We start from the raw sequence: 15,850 nt of genomic DNA, 5'->3' as shown, positions 1-15,850 counted from the left end.
AATCAAAAGAAACTTTGGTTCAAGTAGGATTATTCCAGATAAATCAAAGAAGTATGAATAATTTAAGGAAAAGTTTACCTTGTTTTGCTATCCACATTTATAACAATTTTGATCGATGCTATCTCCACAAAGTCCGTTCGGTAAGTGGAGAATATTTAAAAGTTTTTTGAATGAATTTTTTTTATCCCTTCAATTTCAAAGTAATTCAAGATAAACTTAATCAAACCAATAAAGTAACACATTGCTGTAATTATTTATTATGTTATACAATAACATATAAAAACTATCTAAGCAAGGCTTACCTCCTCATAAAGCCTTGGTTAGATATAATCACATATTTCTTTATGGATCACATAAATATCTTAAACTCTAACAGGTATAAATTAAATATTTATTATGTTTTAACTAAAGAGGCTCTTGTGGCTTCGTCATTCTAATGTTTACATTCTCATAAACCTAAAGAAAAATATATTAGAAAGATAGAGAAATATTTTATAAGCTGGAAATAAATGAAATTATTATTTAAAGTGTAACATACAACAAAAATTTTACAAATGCCAAATATCTATCCATTGGTATTTTAAAAGTTAATCAATACATAATTCATAAAGCTGAAAAATTGAAACAAGAAAATTTTTTAAAACCAAACTTCTAAATACTTACAGTTTTTAATCAAATTAACTTTTTTAAAAAGAGTTATTATAGACAGCCGCGTGTAAGCCTCGTTGAAATCGTCATATTATACATTAAAAAACCAGCTGAATGTTCCTAAATAGACAACCCATCTTTTCAGATTTTTTTGTTGCAAAAAAGCTGGTTTACATTTAAAGCTTATTCGCGGTTGAGGCGAATTAATAATGCTTTTTGAAATTCAAGTAAACATTGAAGAACAACTTACATTTTTCCAAAAGTTGACTTAGTTCCATCATGATCAGCTGGTCGCGGATGACCACCACTTCTCTTCAGACCAATGGATTTGCAGATTTGAATTATTCTTGAAAAAATTATTATATAAGCTTCTAAATTAATGATAAATGTTTATTTCATATTGCGCAATCAATACCTATAAAATACTTTAAAACAAAAAAGCTTATTAGAAATATGGAAAATTTGTCTTTAGCTATGAAAGGAAACCCCTATAGTACATTTTCAGTTGATTAGTAGAACATTTTCTTTCAAATGGGATAGATGTCTGAATAGGAATTTTGACCTCATGATAATGCATAAGTATACTCATTCCCTTAATAAATATTTTCCAACACAGCACTACAATAGAAAACTGACCTATAATCCTGTTCAGTAATTTTGTTGTGGTTATTGAAGGAGAAAACTGGGTACCATTCTGTCATTGACTCTACTGCCCTCAAGCGGGAACATAGAGAACTAAAAGTAAATCCTTATAATAAAGTAACAGAATATCTGTCTGTCTGTTTGTACCGAAGGATCTTGCTAACTGCTGAACCGATATGGTTCTCCTTTACAGAATAGCTTCTCATAAGTCCTGGGAACGTTTATAACTATTTTGGAGGAGGGTAACACCACCCTCTCAAGAGATATCGCCCCTAGAAAAAATCCAACCCCAAGATTTTTTTTTTAGCTAAAATAAAAAATTGGGGATGGTGGATCCCCCCAACCTCCCTAAAAAAAATCCCTACTCCAAATTATTTTTTACTTTTTCTTTTAAAATTAATGATAAATAAATTGGGTTATTAAATTCAACTAGTGGCCTCTAGGGGCGTTGCCGCTAGTACAATAATTAGTACAAGAATAATAGATAAAATGTAGACCTTATTTGCGTCTTAATCTTGTCAGTAGATGGCTTAACCGAACTTTTTCCCCTTTTCATTAACTTTGGATATATTTATGCAAAACTGCAAATAAAATATATCTTTAAATTTAGTATAAAAAAACTTTATTAAGCAAAATAAGAGTGTCCCGCAGGCATAGAAACCAGTAAAGAAAGAGCCCCTTTAATATTATTTAAAAATAAGAATAAGGGATTCCATTGGTAAAGAAATAGGTATTTTATATGCAAGTATAAGCCTGCGGGGCAATTATTAACATTTACTTAACATAAAATAACCATCAAAAGCTAGTGTGAAAATATGTACAACAAAAACCACTTCTTTGTTTTCTTTTCATGATTCAAATATCTTTTTATGTTAAATTGCTTTGAAGATTTTAGACAAAATTACCTTTGTTTTGAATTAAAATACTGTTTTGTAGAGACACAGTATCGATATAAGTTTATTTACTGCCTACTGTGATAAACCAAAAAAGGATTAGTAACAGTTTTAATTACAAAAAATAGAGATAGGTAATCTGAAGATGAAACATTTTTCCAATTTTTTTATATAATTATATAATATGAAAAGTCCGTCTGTCCGTATGTCCGTCTGAAACTTTTTGGGAGAAACATGATTTTCTCGGCTCCTTTTCAAGATAGACGCCTGAAATTTTTCGTGATTTATTTCAGTTAAATTTTTATTTTTTACGACACTGCTTTATAGTTAATTTTTTTCTGTATGTCCATCCGTATTTTTTGAGCTTCACTACTTATGGATGTTGTCATCCTTGTTTAATTTACAAGGTAATGTTTTTTTACAATTAGCTTTATTTATATGTTATGCTTTAAAGACCATACTCAATTGCTTTGATAGAAAAAAAAGTGATTGACGTGGCTGACAATACCTATCAATAAAATTATGCGGGCGAGGCTGCTTTCCCTGACACTCTAGAGTCAGGTCCAACAACCCAGGATAATTAAGGGGAGGCCAAATCTCTCTCTTTCCGTCCAAAAACCTGGGTTAAGTATCACCCATCAGACAACCAACTCTTTGATTGCACGACCTTTGTCTGAGAAGTCCTGACTGTGCATGGTAACGAGTTGCGCCTGTTTTTGGACTGACATAATATCGACATTTTATTTCATAGATATTAACCGTTAATAAGTTAAAACGTACACCACTAATTTTAAGCTACATGAGGGGTAATTTTTTTGTAGCATCATCGTAGATGTTTATCATTTTATTTTCAATTTTCGTATCTTTTAAAATATTCTGTTCTACTGTATCCTAGCAGTTAAAGTTTGATCGTAAGTTTAATATTTTAAGTTCAATTATAAATGGGAAGTTATAGTCCTGGGTCTTAAACATGGAAGCGTAAGTGTCATATTGCTTAATGAGGAAAATTAAAGATGTGCAAAACTTTTTTAAAAATTTTTATCTTTTGCCACTTTTTCTGAACAATGTGCATTTCTAAGATTTCTTTAATTTGTTTCTATATATTTCTTTATAATTGTATCTTGTTCTTTTCTTGCTTATTTAGTTTGTAAAAAGAAAGTACATTTAAAAAGCTAAATATGACAATCAGGAATTACCTGATTGATTAAAATCAATTTTATTTCTAATATGTTGATAATTAAATTGTAATTGTCTAATTTTATATCCGCCAAATAGTCTAAAATTACCCATTACTAGTCTCAGCTTCCATAAAAATTGTGATCTGATTCAGCCATTTAAGAGATCTTACCTGAGAATATATTTTGCTCTTCTGAACTCTGGTGTGTTTCTCTGAAAAATCAAATGATTTATTTTAAAAAATCATATAATCTAAAACATTTTTGTTATCCCGGGCCTTTGGGCTAAAAAAAACTGGTTTAAATCTTATAATCCTTTCCTTTCTTTAATCCACTCAAGGCCTGTGATCATTATTGAATAACAACAATTACCTTTTCATGTGTATTGGGATGACCAATAACAAGCAACATTTTCTTCAGAATATCATTCAATTCCAAGCGCAGTTCCTAAACAAAAAAAAGTTGAAAGAATAACGAAAGCAATTTTTCAAAAAAAAAACAAAAGAAAAAACCAGGTAGACCCAAGAACAACCTGGATGAGGGAACTTCTAAGTGAACTAAAAGATAAGAAAATCAAAATCTCATCGTTCAGAGATGCCTCAAAATGTGCCCAATCCAAGGAAGATTGGAGAACCATTGTGCGTGGCCTATGTTCTCATGAGAATTAAAAGGCAATGATGATGAATTTTCAATAAACAAATTAGCACTGAATGTTTCTTTTCGTAAAACATAGTAAAGAATCTTTAGATTTTGAAGCTATATAAACAAATTTATTGACCTTTTTATTGTTTTGGTTTATGATATAAACTAGCGGCTACGCCCCTAGAGGCCTCTAGTGGCACTTTAAATGTTTCATGTTTGCAAAAAATAATACGATACCTTGCAATGTTGCAAAAGAGTCTCTATCAAATTGCTACGATACTTTGCAATGTTACGTAGGAGTCTCTATTCGAGGGGAAAAAAATTCGATTTATTGTGATTTCTCTTGGGAGGGTGGTGGTACCCTCCCCCAAAATAGTTATAAACCTTACCGGGACCTATGAGAATCTACCCTGTTAAGGAGAACCCGATCGGATCAGCGGTTAGCGAGATTTTTAAGTACAAACACACAGACACACAAACAGACAGACATCCTGTTACTTTAGTATAAGGATAGATAGGAGAGGTACCATTTTATGAAAACTTTTGAGTGAACACTTACTTGATCTTGTGATCTTTCCAGGCTAATCAATGGGTGACTACCACTTGAATGAGTTCCTTCTTCACCAAAGTATCTAGATTCTTGAACATCCTGATAATGTATTTATCTATGTATCAATTGATGTATAATCAATATATTCAATGATGTAGTCATTGACATGTCATTTGATGCATCTTTTACATCTATTGATGTATCTATCAATGAATCCATCGAAGTATAATCAATATATTCAATGATGTAGCCATTGACATGTCATTTTTTGTATCTTTAATTTGTGTCAATCTATCAATACATCCGGCAATATATCTATCAAAGCTTCTATCTATTTATGTATCTATTAGTGTATTTATTTATGTATCTATTGATGTATCAATCAATGTTTCTAGCAATGCATGTATTGATGTTTTTATTGATGTATTTATTAATGTATCTATTGATGTATCTATCAATGTGTCTAGCAATGTGTCCATCAATGTATCTATCAATGTATATATCAATGTATCTATCAATGTATCTATCAATGTATCTATCAATCTATTTATCAATGTATCTACCAATGTATCTATCAATGTATCTATCAATGTATCTATCAATGTATCTATCAATGTATCTATCAATGTGCCTATCAATGTGTCAATTGATGTATCTATCAATGTATTTATCGATGTATCTATCAATGTAACTATCAATATATCTATAAATGTGTCTATCAATGTGTCTATCAATGTGTCTTTTGATATAAATATTAATACATTGTCACTAATGAAATATCTGATGATCTGTTTATCTATTTGTATCACCTGAATATTGGCATACGGTGTTTCCTGAACTCCATACATATGATCTCCCAAACTGTCTTGTCCCTCATGGAGAAGGTGGTCTTGACCTCCATGTAGGCCACCATCAACTTTGAAAGCTTTTGGTTGACATGGGATACAAACATATTCTTATGAGGTAATTTTTTTTTTCCTAATATTTATTTTCAAAGAATTTATTTAGTAATACTATATAAACCAAAAAAAATTTTGTGTAACTAAGTGTCAAAGGTTTGAGAACATACAATGCTTATAATATAATTCATTTTCAACCTTCAACTTTTCTAAGTGTAACTCTTAATTTCTCCCTTGGTTTAATGGTTGTAACACATGTTTTAGTTATAGAGTATTGATGCTATTAAAGTACTAATTTTTAAAATATATTTTAATGAAAAAAAATTTATTGTATCCCTCGTTTCCCCCATGATTTACTAGTTATCCAGTCTGCTCCTCCACTATAATAGATAGAATAATTTATATGTATATAGGTATAATATGATAGAAAGATACATATAGGGTAAAACTATTCAATTATTTTTGTTTGGGAAAGAGGGGACTAAAAGTATCTTCAATTACCCCCCCCCCCCAACTTCCTTACTGTCTTACCCATAATTATATTTTTGAATTTTTTCTAAGTTTTAAAGTCAGTCACAATTTAAACAAAAATGCATTTCAATGAAGTAAAATTTCTCGCGCATTTTCTCCAACCGTGCCACCCCTGTTAATTGTTTTTAAAAACTTACTTAGCATGCATGATAGCCATGCTAAAAAGCAAAAGTAGTTTCATCATTTTTGTTTGTGTAGACATATTTATGTAGGAAAGCAGCTGATTTCTTGATTCAATTTTAGTTTCTTCTTCCCATTCTGCTTATACTGTTCCTGAGATTTTAATAATCAATACACATTACAATAAAAAGGAAAATATGATGGCTAGTCAAGATTCCAGTTTTAATTGCAAATTTTGCGGCTAGGCGGCCGGTAGTTTTTAGATTAAAGTTAAATTGAGAACTAAAGTTAAATGCTAGTTTTAGGTCAAACTGTTAGAAAATCACAAAAAAAAAGTTTGTCTAATACTATGTTCAAAATTTGGCATACCATGTTACCAACAAATTTACTATGGCTTGGATCCTTTTAATGAAGTAAAAGGATATCTATCTTTCTATACATAAGGATATCCCTAACCACTGGACTTATATGGTTCTTCTTTACATTATAGCTTCTCATAGGTCCTAAGAAGGTTTATAAATATTTCGGAGGAGGGTACCACCATCCTTCAAAAAATTGCAAAAACATAATTAACATCAACAAGTAGTGATTTTTTTGTTGTAAATAGCTGAACTAAACATAGATTGAAAAGAAAACATTTCATGTTCCCTTAGAGGCCTCAAGGCGTATCAACTAGTAAAATATTAAAGAAACGCAACATTAAACTAAAGAAAATTTATCTAGGTTGTACAATTGGTAAAACCCAATACTTTTGCATTTAAAAATGTATATTTGAATATTGGCTTGACCTTTATTTAATTGTTTTTTTACAAAGGAGGGGAGAGCTACTCATAGATCTCGTAAAACACGTTGTTTTGTACATTTAAAAAATTTTCTAGATATAAGAAGGAGATATAAATGGCTTTCTTAAACACATACTAAGAAGATAATTAAAAATTAGCACAAAAACTACAACTTTTCATAATATTTTTATAAAAAATAAATGCTCATGATGTTAATGTGATGATTAAAAATGCAAAAAAAAACTGTTGGTTTCTAAAGGTGAACAATAAAATTTTGATGATTTATATTTCAAATGAGCATCTATTACCTAATGATATAGTTCTCCTTTACAATGAAACTTTTCATAGGTCCTTAGTAGGTTCCTAACTAATTTGGGGAAGGATACAACAACCACCCCCCCCCCCCGAAAGAAAAAAAATTTTTAACCCCCCCTAAAATTTCAAACTAAAATAAATATGGAAAGATCAAACCCCCCCCCCCTATTTTTACACTAGCATAACAGCTAGTATTTAATATCTTAATCATCTGTATTCATGCATCAGTAAAAGTTAGTTGACAAATAATAAACTATTGCAAATTAAAGTCAACAACCTACTTCTAGGTTTAACATGAACTCCCAATATTGCAATCCCATTTTAAGATTTGCATAAGTAAGTGCAAAATTCTACAGGTCAGCAAAGTCCCATATTTTTAAATAGAGCACTGATACTATTCCCCCAACTCTAAATGATATGGAAGAAATAAAAATATTGTAATTTTTTCGCAATATTCCGTAAAATTGGGTGCAAGCTTTCAGTCAAATGCGCTAATTAAGTCAAACTGCACTTAATTTTGACCAAACGCATAGCATTATTTTTAACCATAATTAAGAACAGGTTGACCTACTAAGCGCATGTAACTGGACATTTGCGAAAAAAATTACACTCTTTTAATAATTTTTATTGCTTACAAGTTCATCTTTAACTCTTGCTATCCAAATCTCCAGTCCTATTTGATGCTTCCCTAAATGTTTAACTCAATCGGCAGAGCTTAGCAAAGCCTTTATACATTACTACATGTTTTGTGTAGACAATCAACCCTTAGATTTTTTACCATTTTCTGGAAGTCTTAAATATAATGCATTGTAGTAAGAGTCTTCTGTTTTTGGGCCAAGGCATTCCCCTTACTTTTACTATACATATATTTGCAGTGAGTAAATATTTAACTTCTTTAGTTATAACAAGTTTGGTTGGCAATATATATCATGTTATATAAATTAGTAATTTTTTTCTGTAGCTTAAGATCTCAATAGTTATTAAACCGATTTATTTCTCCTATTTTGGTCAGTTTCAAATAGCTTCTGTAATGGTTTTAGGCCATTTGTATTTTTTTAAAAAGTCTTGCCATTTTTTTCTAGCCTCTCTCTTCAAATACAGAGCCCGTTAGTTTGAATTAGACAAACATACCTGATTCTGTGTTCTATTTGCTGGATTCCCTTCTTCTGTCCCAAATAACAAGTGGTTCAATCTTTTTATACAATTTCTAATCATTCATTTATATGTTCTTACAATCATACCATAAAAATATATTTCTGTTTTCTTTGTTATTGTATCAACGTATGCCAGAGACATAATGTAATTAAAGTATTTAAATAAAGTGCCATGAACTCCATTTGAAAAACCAGAAAACCTTAATTACATCACTGAACCAAATTTTGCTGATGTAGACACTCAACCCTTTGAATGCACGACCTTTGTCCATGATGATGTCCAAACTATGATGGTATTGAGCTGTGCCAGTTTTGGGCCAAGACATTCCTAACTATTGATATTTCGCCTATGGCAGATCAGCAGTATAACCTTTTTTTTAACGTCTTAAGTTATAACATGGTTTTTGGCCGTGATTCGAACCTTTAACATTCACAACAACTAGCGGATAGGCTGCAGCTTAGTTTTTGTTGTTTTTTCTTGCTATAACAAAGAAATTATAACAAAAAATGAACAATATTGTGGAAACGCTCTGTTAGATAATTGGTAATGAAATATAAAACGGCCTAACTAGCATAAATTGTAGTTGTTGTAATATCATGTTCTCTCAAATTAGGGATATTCTATTAAGATAGCTAATTGGAAGAATTAGTCAACGTCACAATTAGTTTTAGGTTAGGTATTTCTTTTTTTTAAAGTATAATTATAAACAGCTTATACCAACAAGAAAATTAATTCGAAAAAATTACGAAACCTGTACGTGTTTTTCAGCGGTCGTTTGGGAGCAACCCATAGTAAAATTGACGAACTTTCCATTTGCTCCCCAAATATTATTTAAGATTTATTTCACTTGTTGGTTATGCCTTATTCCTGAATTATAAGCAACAACAATAAGTAATTGCTTATACACGGATCCAGGACAATCGCAGGAGTGTCTAAAATATTAAGTTAATTGAGTATTTTTACACATGAAGTTAGGTTAGACTAAGATAGTAAAATGCTATAAATAAGCCCCCCGCATCGTTTAGGCAATTTAAAATATGTTAGGTTTGATTAGGTCAAGTATTCACACTGATGTTTGTTACTCCAGCGTTTTTCCTGCTACCTTATACACCATAGTTTATATTATTTAAAATAGTTTTTTGCATAAAAAAAGACAAGACAAAAAATTATAATAAACATTTATTTGGTGTGCTCTTCAATGTAAACTGAACAACAATTTTTCACTTTAAACAGGACTAGAGGGTCAAAACCAGTTTTAGTTTAGAGCTGTACATCACACTAACTTTCAATAAAAAAAAAAACAATACAATACAAGGTATACAATAACAAAATATTTGAGAATTAGACATGTACATTATTTTCATTTCTTTATTTTTTGTGGTAAATTTTATTAAGCTTTTATTATCATATTTTCATAAAAAAAATTGTTTGAAATCGATTAAAATACAATTTTAAAGTGCTTTGCCAAATAACTGGTGAGACCCAAAGTTAGGATACAGAAAAAGAACATTGTAAAAATTAAACAACACACAAATAGGAACCTTAATTAAAAGTCTGTAAATAAGACCTACAATTTAAACAAACAAGGAGTAAAAACAATTTGTAATAATAATTGAAAAAAGATAAAATAATAATAAAACATGGATATTATGCTTCATGGCAAGAGAGGCTTAAAATTGGATCAATGGGGATTGTAAACAGGAATATCATTGTGTTCAATATAGTAATAAAATATGAGTTATGCTTATATATAAAATTTAATGCTACTTTTCAATGACTTATGGACATTTCAGGCTTTTTTAGTTAAAATATTTATGAAATTTTAATAAAAGGGGGGAAACTTAAACAAAATATAATTGTATTTCAAATTATGTAGCCTTAAGTCCATTTTTAAAAAAAACTTTTGAATGAATGACATGAGTAAATGGTTTAAATCTATCACTGCATCTCCTATTTCACAGAGAGTCTTAAATTCAACTAAATTATATCTGATAATCATTGTACGTACAGTTGTACAGACATATATTTTATGTACAGACAGTAAAGATGTACAGTTATACTAACATACACTCTTTATGTACAGTCAGTCTTTCACAGGAGCAAACATTAGTGAAGATTCATTCATAAGAGCTATACCTCTCTTTTAATTATTGTCACATTATGATTATGTATTATTGTGTTTTGTATTAATATGCAATGAATTTAAGTTTGTCAATATCTCTTGTTGGGTAGTTTAATTAGTTAATTGAGCCTGTCTTTCTCCTCAACTTTGACATCAACCGTGTACATGCCAAGTTCTTTCTTGCATCCTTTATCAGCAATCTTCTCCTCGCTGATGTCCCTCTTCCTCCTCTTGCCAGTGTTCACATACTGCCCGTTGATGGTCTGGAAGCTGTACCCATGCTCGTGATGGTCATAATGCCCGGAGGGATAGTTGGGTGGTACATATGGTACATTGGGGATTCCAGCAGCTGGGGAAACAGGTTGAGCTACTGCAGGCGCAGGGGAAGGACCAGCATTACGGAAGATCCTGTTGTTTGGAGGACCAGCCACCTGGCCGTCAACGATCACAGGGTCAGGATCAACATAGCCCTGGCCACGGATTTGTGGGTATTGGGCGCCAAATGGTTGGGTGCCATCAAGGTTACCACGGTATCCTGAAATAAAAATATGTAAGAATTGATTATTAACAATAACACAATAAAGACTTATGAATAAAGAAATTATAAATATTTCACTTTGCTTCTCTCAAAAAAATCTAGACTTGTAGGGGAGAATTGTAGCATATCTTTTTTATTATAAAATTTTTTTCTTTAAAATGTAATAATTTTTGTTTGTTGGTAAAGCAGTTTTTATTTTCATATAATTTGATCTAATATCTTTAATGAATTTTCTGTGCTAATATAAATAAATAAGAAATAATTAAATAATAACATTAACAAGACATGATAACCTCATTTTAATTGCACACAAATAATTAATTTGTTGATCCAGCCAATATATTAATTACCAGGAATTCATTAAACAAAAATGCATTGAATTACTTTGTTAGAAAATAAATTTTTTTGTGCTTTTCCACAAAATTTTCGTCGAGCCCTGAACCCCTCCCCCCCTTTTCTTTTTAAAATAAATTCAATTTCCTAACAACCTTAGGTAACCATAACACTACGAGGCTACGCATTACCAAATATAACAGCTAACATAATCTGACCTCCCCCCCCCCGCCCCCCCCCCCCCCCACTTATATTTTTCCCAATTAATTTTGAATATACATACACCTTTTTGTATTGTATTGTATACAGGATAAGTATGAATAACAGGTTAAGTTGTTTCCAGGGTCATGTTTATTTGATTAACTGATTCGGACTATGACAATCCATCCAATATATTAGAGCCAATGTTAATCTGTATTCTAATAATCAAAGTTTTGAATATTTATTTATTAAAGATTAAAATAGAGATAAAACAGCTACTATTAGCAGGTAGGGATGGGACATGTTCGCTTTTTAATTGGCTTAAAAACTTTGGTTGGTACAAACTAGCAGTGTCTAGAAGATTCCACCAACTGTTTCAATTTAAAGAGAAGATAATTTTGTATATCATAATTGGAAGTTTTCATCAATTAGTCGTCCAACATTTATTATCGTAAAGACTTATGGAAGTTTAAATCCTAGTTTTCACTATTAGATATATCCAGGGATCTTAAGGGATAACACAATGAAAGATAAATTGATATAATTCGCCAATGATGATAAACAATATTACCCCCTCTGTAGATTAGATATTTAGTTAACAACCGTGCTTTGGAGTCAACCAAAATCAATAAAAGAACCAAAGTTTTACCTCATTGATAGTAAAAATGAGCATTGCATAGGCTTTACTAAAGAATGAACAATCACTTAATTGTTTTCTACCTTCTACGTGTTATTTTAGCTCAGCATCTGGGGGAATTTATAATTTATTAACAAAACATTAATGCTTATACTGCATTGGACGTGCATACATTTTTATTTAAGAAAACATCATTCAATAGGCATCTAGTATAAACTTTACTTAAGCTTACGGGCTTTCAGTAATTTCTTTATGAAAAATTAGATTTACTCGGCTGCAACTCCAGTTAGATGGCTGTTTTTTAGGAAAGATTTTTATGACCCATAAGCAACACAAAATGTCTGTTTGTATGTCTTGTATTTATAAATAGAAAATGATATTTATTTTATTGTTGATAATACCTGCCAAATATTGAATTTATTGTTCTCTTTTATTATTACTGTGCTACTTATTTCAACTAACTTAATAATATAGCGGGTTTGATATTTTTATTGATAGGTGTAGGGCGTGTCAATATATTGTGCTTTCTAAAAGTTGAAGCAACTCTTTCATTTCTCTTAATAATTAACCCCTTAGCAATTGTTGCACTGCTTATTTTCTTGTACTTTAAACCAGTTCATGGTTAAACAAGTTCAAAATATGAACCCAGTAAAAGTGTCGGACTGATTATGACGTAAAAAAAATAATTAGCCAATGAGAGGACACTATAAATTTTACCATATTGGTCAATAATGGCATCTCATTGGCTAATTTCTTTTTTACGTCATAATCAGTCCGACACTATTACTGGGTTCAAACTGAGACTTCCATTGCCTGCAATTTTGGCTGACAGCCTCTGACTTTATGGGCTTCGGCCTAACAGGTTTGGGGTTAGAACCTGTTTTTTGCAGGGAGAAGTGTCAAAAAGGAATGTAGCCTAAAAACCTTCCTCTGACCATTACTAAACTTCATTAAAAATTAAAAACAATAGGTTCAGCAACATATCTATAGTACAGATGTATATACAGATAATTATTTGACTCACTATTCCAATGATCTTTTTCGTTTGCTAGCAATAGTTATCTGCTACTTAACTGTGTTGATATTCCCGACATTATTGGTTGATTTTTAAAGACCCAATTAAGAGTCGGCACAACGTCATTGGGATGGGGAGATACAGTTATTTAACCACTTCCCCCTCTAGTGTTTAACTCTAATGGTTCAGCCGTTTAAAAATCTTCAGGGATTTACAAAAACACATACACACAAAAAAATACTATAGGTTAAAAGTATCAAACTAACACTCAAAAATTAACTACTTCAAACTGTATTATTTAACCAACAGATCTATAGTATATATGTATATACAGATAACTATCACCCTACCTTTAAAATGACCTTATTCGTCTGCTACTAAATTATTTCCTTTACTTCGTTGTGTTAATACACATAACACCATTGGTTGATTTTCAATGACCCATTTAAAAGACAGCACTAGGAGATGGGAAGATACAGATTTTAACCCTTTCCCTCTCTGATGTTGTACTCTAATGGTTTAGCCGTCTAAGGAATATTTAGGGACACACCAAAAACTAATAAACACAAACAAATACTAAAGGTTAAAAGTATGAAACTTACACTTAAAAATTATCTATTTAAAGTTTAATTTCCACCTTTCAACCAATCTTACTTAATTGATTTTGGCTGTTGTGCTTCGTTATTGAATTGACCTTGTTCTATGTGTACATTACATATGTATCTTGATATTGGTATTAAAAAATACACAGGAGAATTATACCAGGAATTTAGGATAGGTAGAAAAAAAAGTGCGGGAATGTGTTAAGTGTGATGTCATAAAAATACGTCTAAAAAGGAGGGATGAAAACCCCTAAAAAAGATGGATAATAACGTATTTTTATGACGTCACAAAGACACTTTCCTGCGCTTCCAGAAAAAAAAACATAATCAATCCCCCACCCCAAACTACCTATTTAAAATAAAATTTTGTTTTTGAAGATGTTTTAGATTATCCTTATCATAAAGTAACAGGAATATTTTTCTGTTTGTCTATTCCGAAGGATCTCGCTAAACACTGAACTGATAGAGTTCTCCTTAACAGGGTAGGTCCCGAAAATTCTTGAATTTAAAAAAAAATCTTATCCACTGGTCTATGCCTTTACCCATGTAATAAAGAAATGAATGGATATAAATGACTGACATTTATTTGGGTTTTTAGAGAAAACTAGCAATAAGCAAGCATAGTACAATAACAATAAATAGACAAAAAAGAGTAATGGAAAGGGTACAAATTTAAGAAAATCTTATGTAAATGTGAACATTTATTGTTGTGAGTGCAGCAACTCTAGAATTAGATTAAACCTATCTCAATAATATTCTGTCAAAGAACATTAGTAGTGTCTTTAAAGATCGTAAAAAACTTACTTGTTGTTTCATTCTAACCGAATAAAATTCACATTTATTAGGTTTTACTCTACAGAGAAACGACATCTAGTATCCAAACTATGGTTTTTAGCTATTTTATTTTGCCCCTTTCCAGCAAACACCCCCCCCCCCCTCTATCTAGTTAACTACAAAAAGTAATTGCTAGGATTTTAAAAACATTTTGTTTTGCTGTAACTAAGGAACGTAATTTGTATAGATTTGATTATGTATAGCACACATATTCCCAATACATCTGAGGCTCAAATTCGTTTAATAGAGCAGGGATTGGTTAATTAAAGATCTTTGTATTTTCTCTTGAATTCAAAAGTATTAATAGTCTTAACTTGTTAATTCAATATCGATCATATTTTCTTCTTCCTATTTCTGCATTCCTATCCTATTCAATAATGTAGTATGTTGTGTGTGTCCTAAAAGATCTCATAAACAGATAAATTGATCGCTTTACATTATCAGAGCCAGTAAAGCCAACAGACTGACAAATACCGACCGACCGACATAAAAATAAAACTTGTGGAGTATCTTCGCTGTAAATACATACCAATCCGTAACTTGCTTGGCTGCATAAAAGAACAAAAATTGGATTATATTTTGCATCGTAGTTTTTTAATTTTTTGAGTTATCAAGCATTTTATAACAATGTGACTTTTTATATTTTGCATTGTATATAAATATTTGGTTTAGTTTTTTTATTAGGTTTGCTTGGCCTCTAAGAAACTTTGTAGATTTTTAATCTCTTAAGTTATTAAGTTAATCAATGTATTTTATAACATTTTCACTTTAAATTTTACGAAAACATTTAAGGAATTTAATGATAAGATTTTTATTAACTTTAAAATATTTGGATTCATTCATCTAAAAGTAAACGATAAACTAGTTCTTTCTAGGTGAAAAGATAGAATTTTAAAAAGAAAAAATTGAATTTTTTTACTAGAATTAAATTTTTTACTAAAAATATGTCCATGAGAAGCGAAAAAAGAAAAGTAGTTAACCGCCTCATTAAAATTTAGATGACTTGGTATGACAGTTTCGTAGTTGTACCTTGTAAACAAACAATGCGATTAGCTGAAAGTCCCTATTGTCCTTAGTAATGAGTTTGTCCTACTGGGGCTAAAGCATGTCCTCTTCTTATCCTATCAATGTCGCGCATCTGACAAAGTAGCAGTAGATACATATAACGAAATTTGAGCCTAATTTCGATTCAAACCTAGTACCTCCCTGACGACTT

At 30.7% G+C, this 15,850-nt stretch overlaps 2 protein-coding genes across 6 annotated transcripts in view; both read right to left on the bottom strand.

Annotated features, from left to right (window-relative positions):
- Positions 1-241: 241 nt before the first annotated feature.
- LOC145319513 (uncharacterized) lies at positions 242-8,371 on the bottom strand. 5 transcript variants are annotated; one of them, XM_080161686.1, is made up of 10 exons: positions 8,329-8,371; positions 6,118-6,253; positions 5,788-5,829; positions 5,360-5,507; positions 4,560-4,649; positions 3,731-3,805; positions 3,532-3,572; positions 1,285-1,383; positions 899-994; positions 242-456 (listed from the first exon to the last, which is right to left on the bottom strand). In XM_080161686.1, the coding sequence occupies exons 2-10, from the start codon at positions 6,180-6,182 to the stop codon at positions 441-443; spliced, it is 672 nt and encodes a 223-aa protein (XP_080017812.1). In that variant the 5' UTR covers positions 6,183-6,253; positions 8,329-8,371; the 3' UTR covers positions 242-440. The 5 variants fall into 5 exon arrangements, with proteins under 5 accessions (XP_080017812.1, XP_080017813.1, XP_080017814.1 ...); XM_080161687.1 differs by having other exon boundaries at positions 5,360-5,477; XM_080161688.1 differs by having other exon boundaries at positions 5,360-5,468.
- Positions 8,372-9,518: 1,147 nt separating this feature from the next.
- The window catches only part of LOC145319512 (alpha-N-acetylgalactosaminidase-like), a 77,249-nt gene continuing 70,917 nt past the window's right edge, over positions 9,519-15,850 (bottom strand). The window contains exon 18 of the mRNA XM_080161685.1: positions 9,519-11,009. Within this exon, the coding sequence (XP_080017811.1) occupies positions 10,594-11,009 (416 nt within the window). The 3' untranslated portion in view covers positions 9,519-10,593. The remainder of the gene's footprint in view (positions 11,010-15,850) is intronic.

Source organism: Acartia tonsa, chromosome 5 (assembly GCF_053477335.1).
Source record: "Acartia tonsa isolate MP-2025a chromosome 5, ASM5347733v1, whole genome shotgun sequence".
NCBI lineage: Eukaryota > Metazoa > Arthropoda > Copepoda > Calanoida > Acartiidae > Acartia > Acartia tonsa.
This window is presented reverse-complemented; position numbering and strand designations above follow the sequence as displayed.

What these genes read in the sequence shown, in the direction of transcription:
- LOC145319513 (XM_080161686.1), bottom strand. Translation starts at nt 6,182, where the DNA reads ATGTCTACACAAACAAAAATGATGAAACTACTTTTGCTTTTTAGCATG. An exon ending in ATCCCAATACACATGAAAAG is followed by an intron (nt 3,573 to 3,730) that starts GTAATTGTTGTT and finishes TTGATTTTTCAG; the next exon opens with AGAAACACACCAGAGTTCAG. An exon ending in ATTACTGAACAGGATTATAG is followed by an intron (nt 995 to 1,284) that starts GTCAGTTTTCTA and finishes AATTTTTTCAAG; the next exon opens with AATAATTCAAATCTGCAAAT.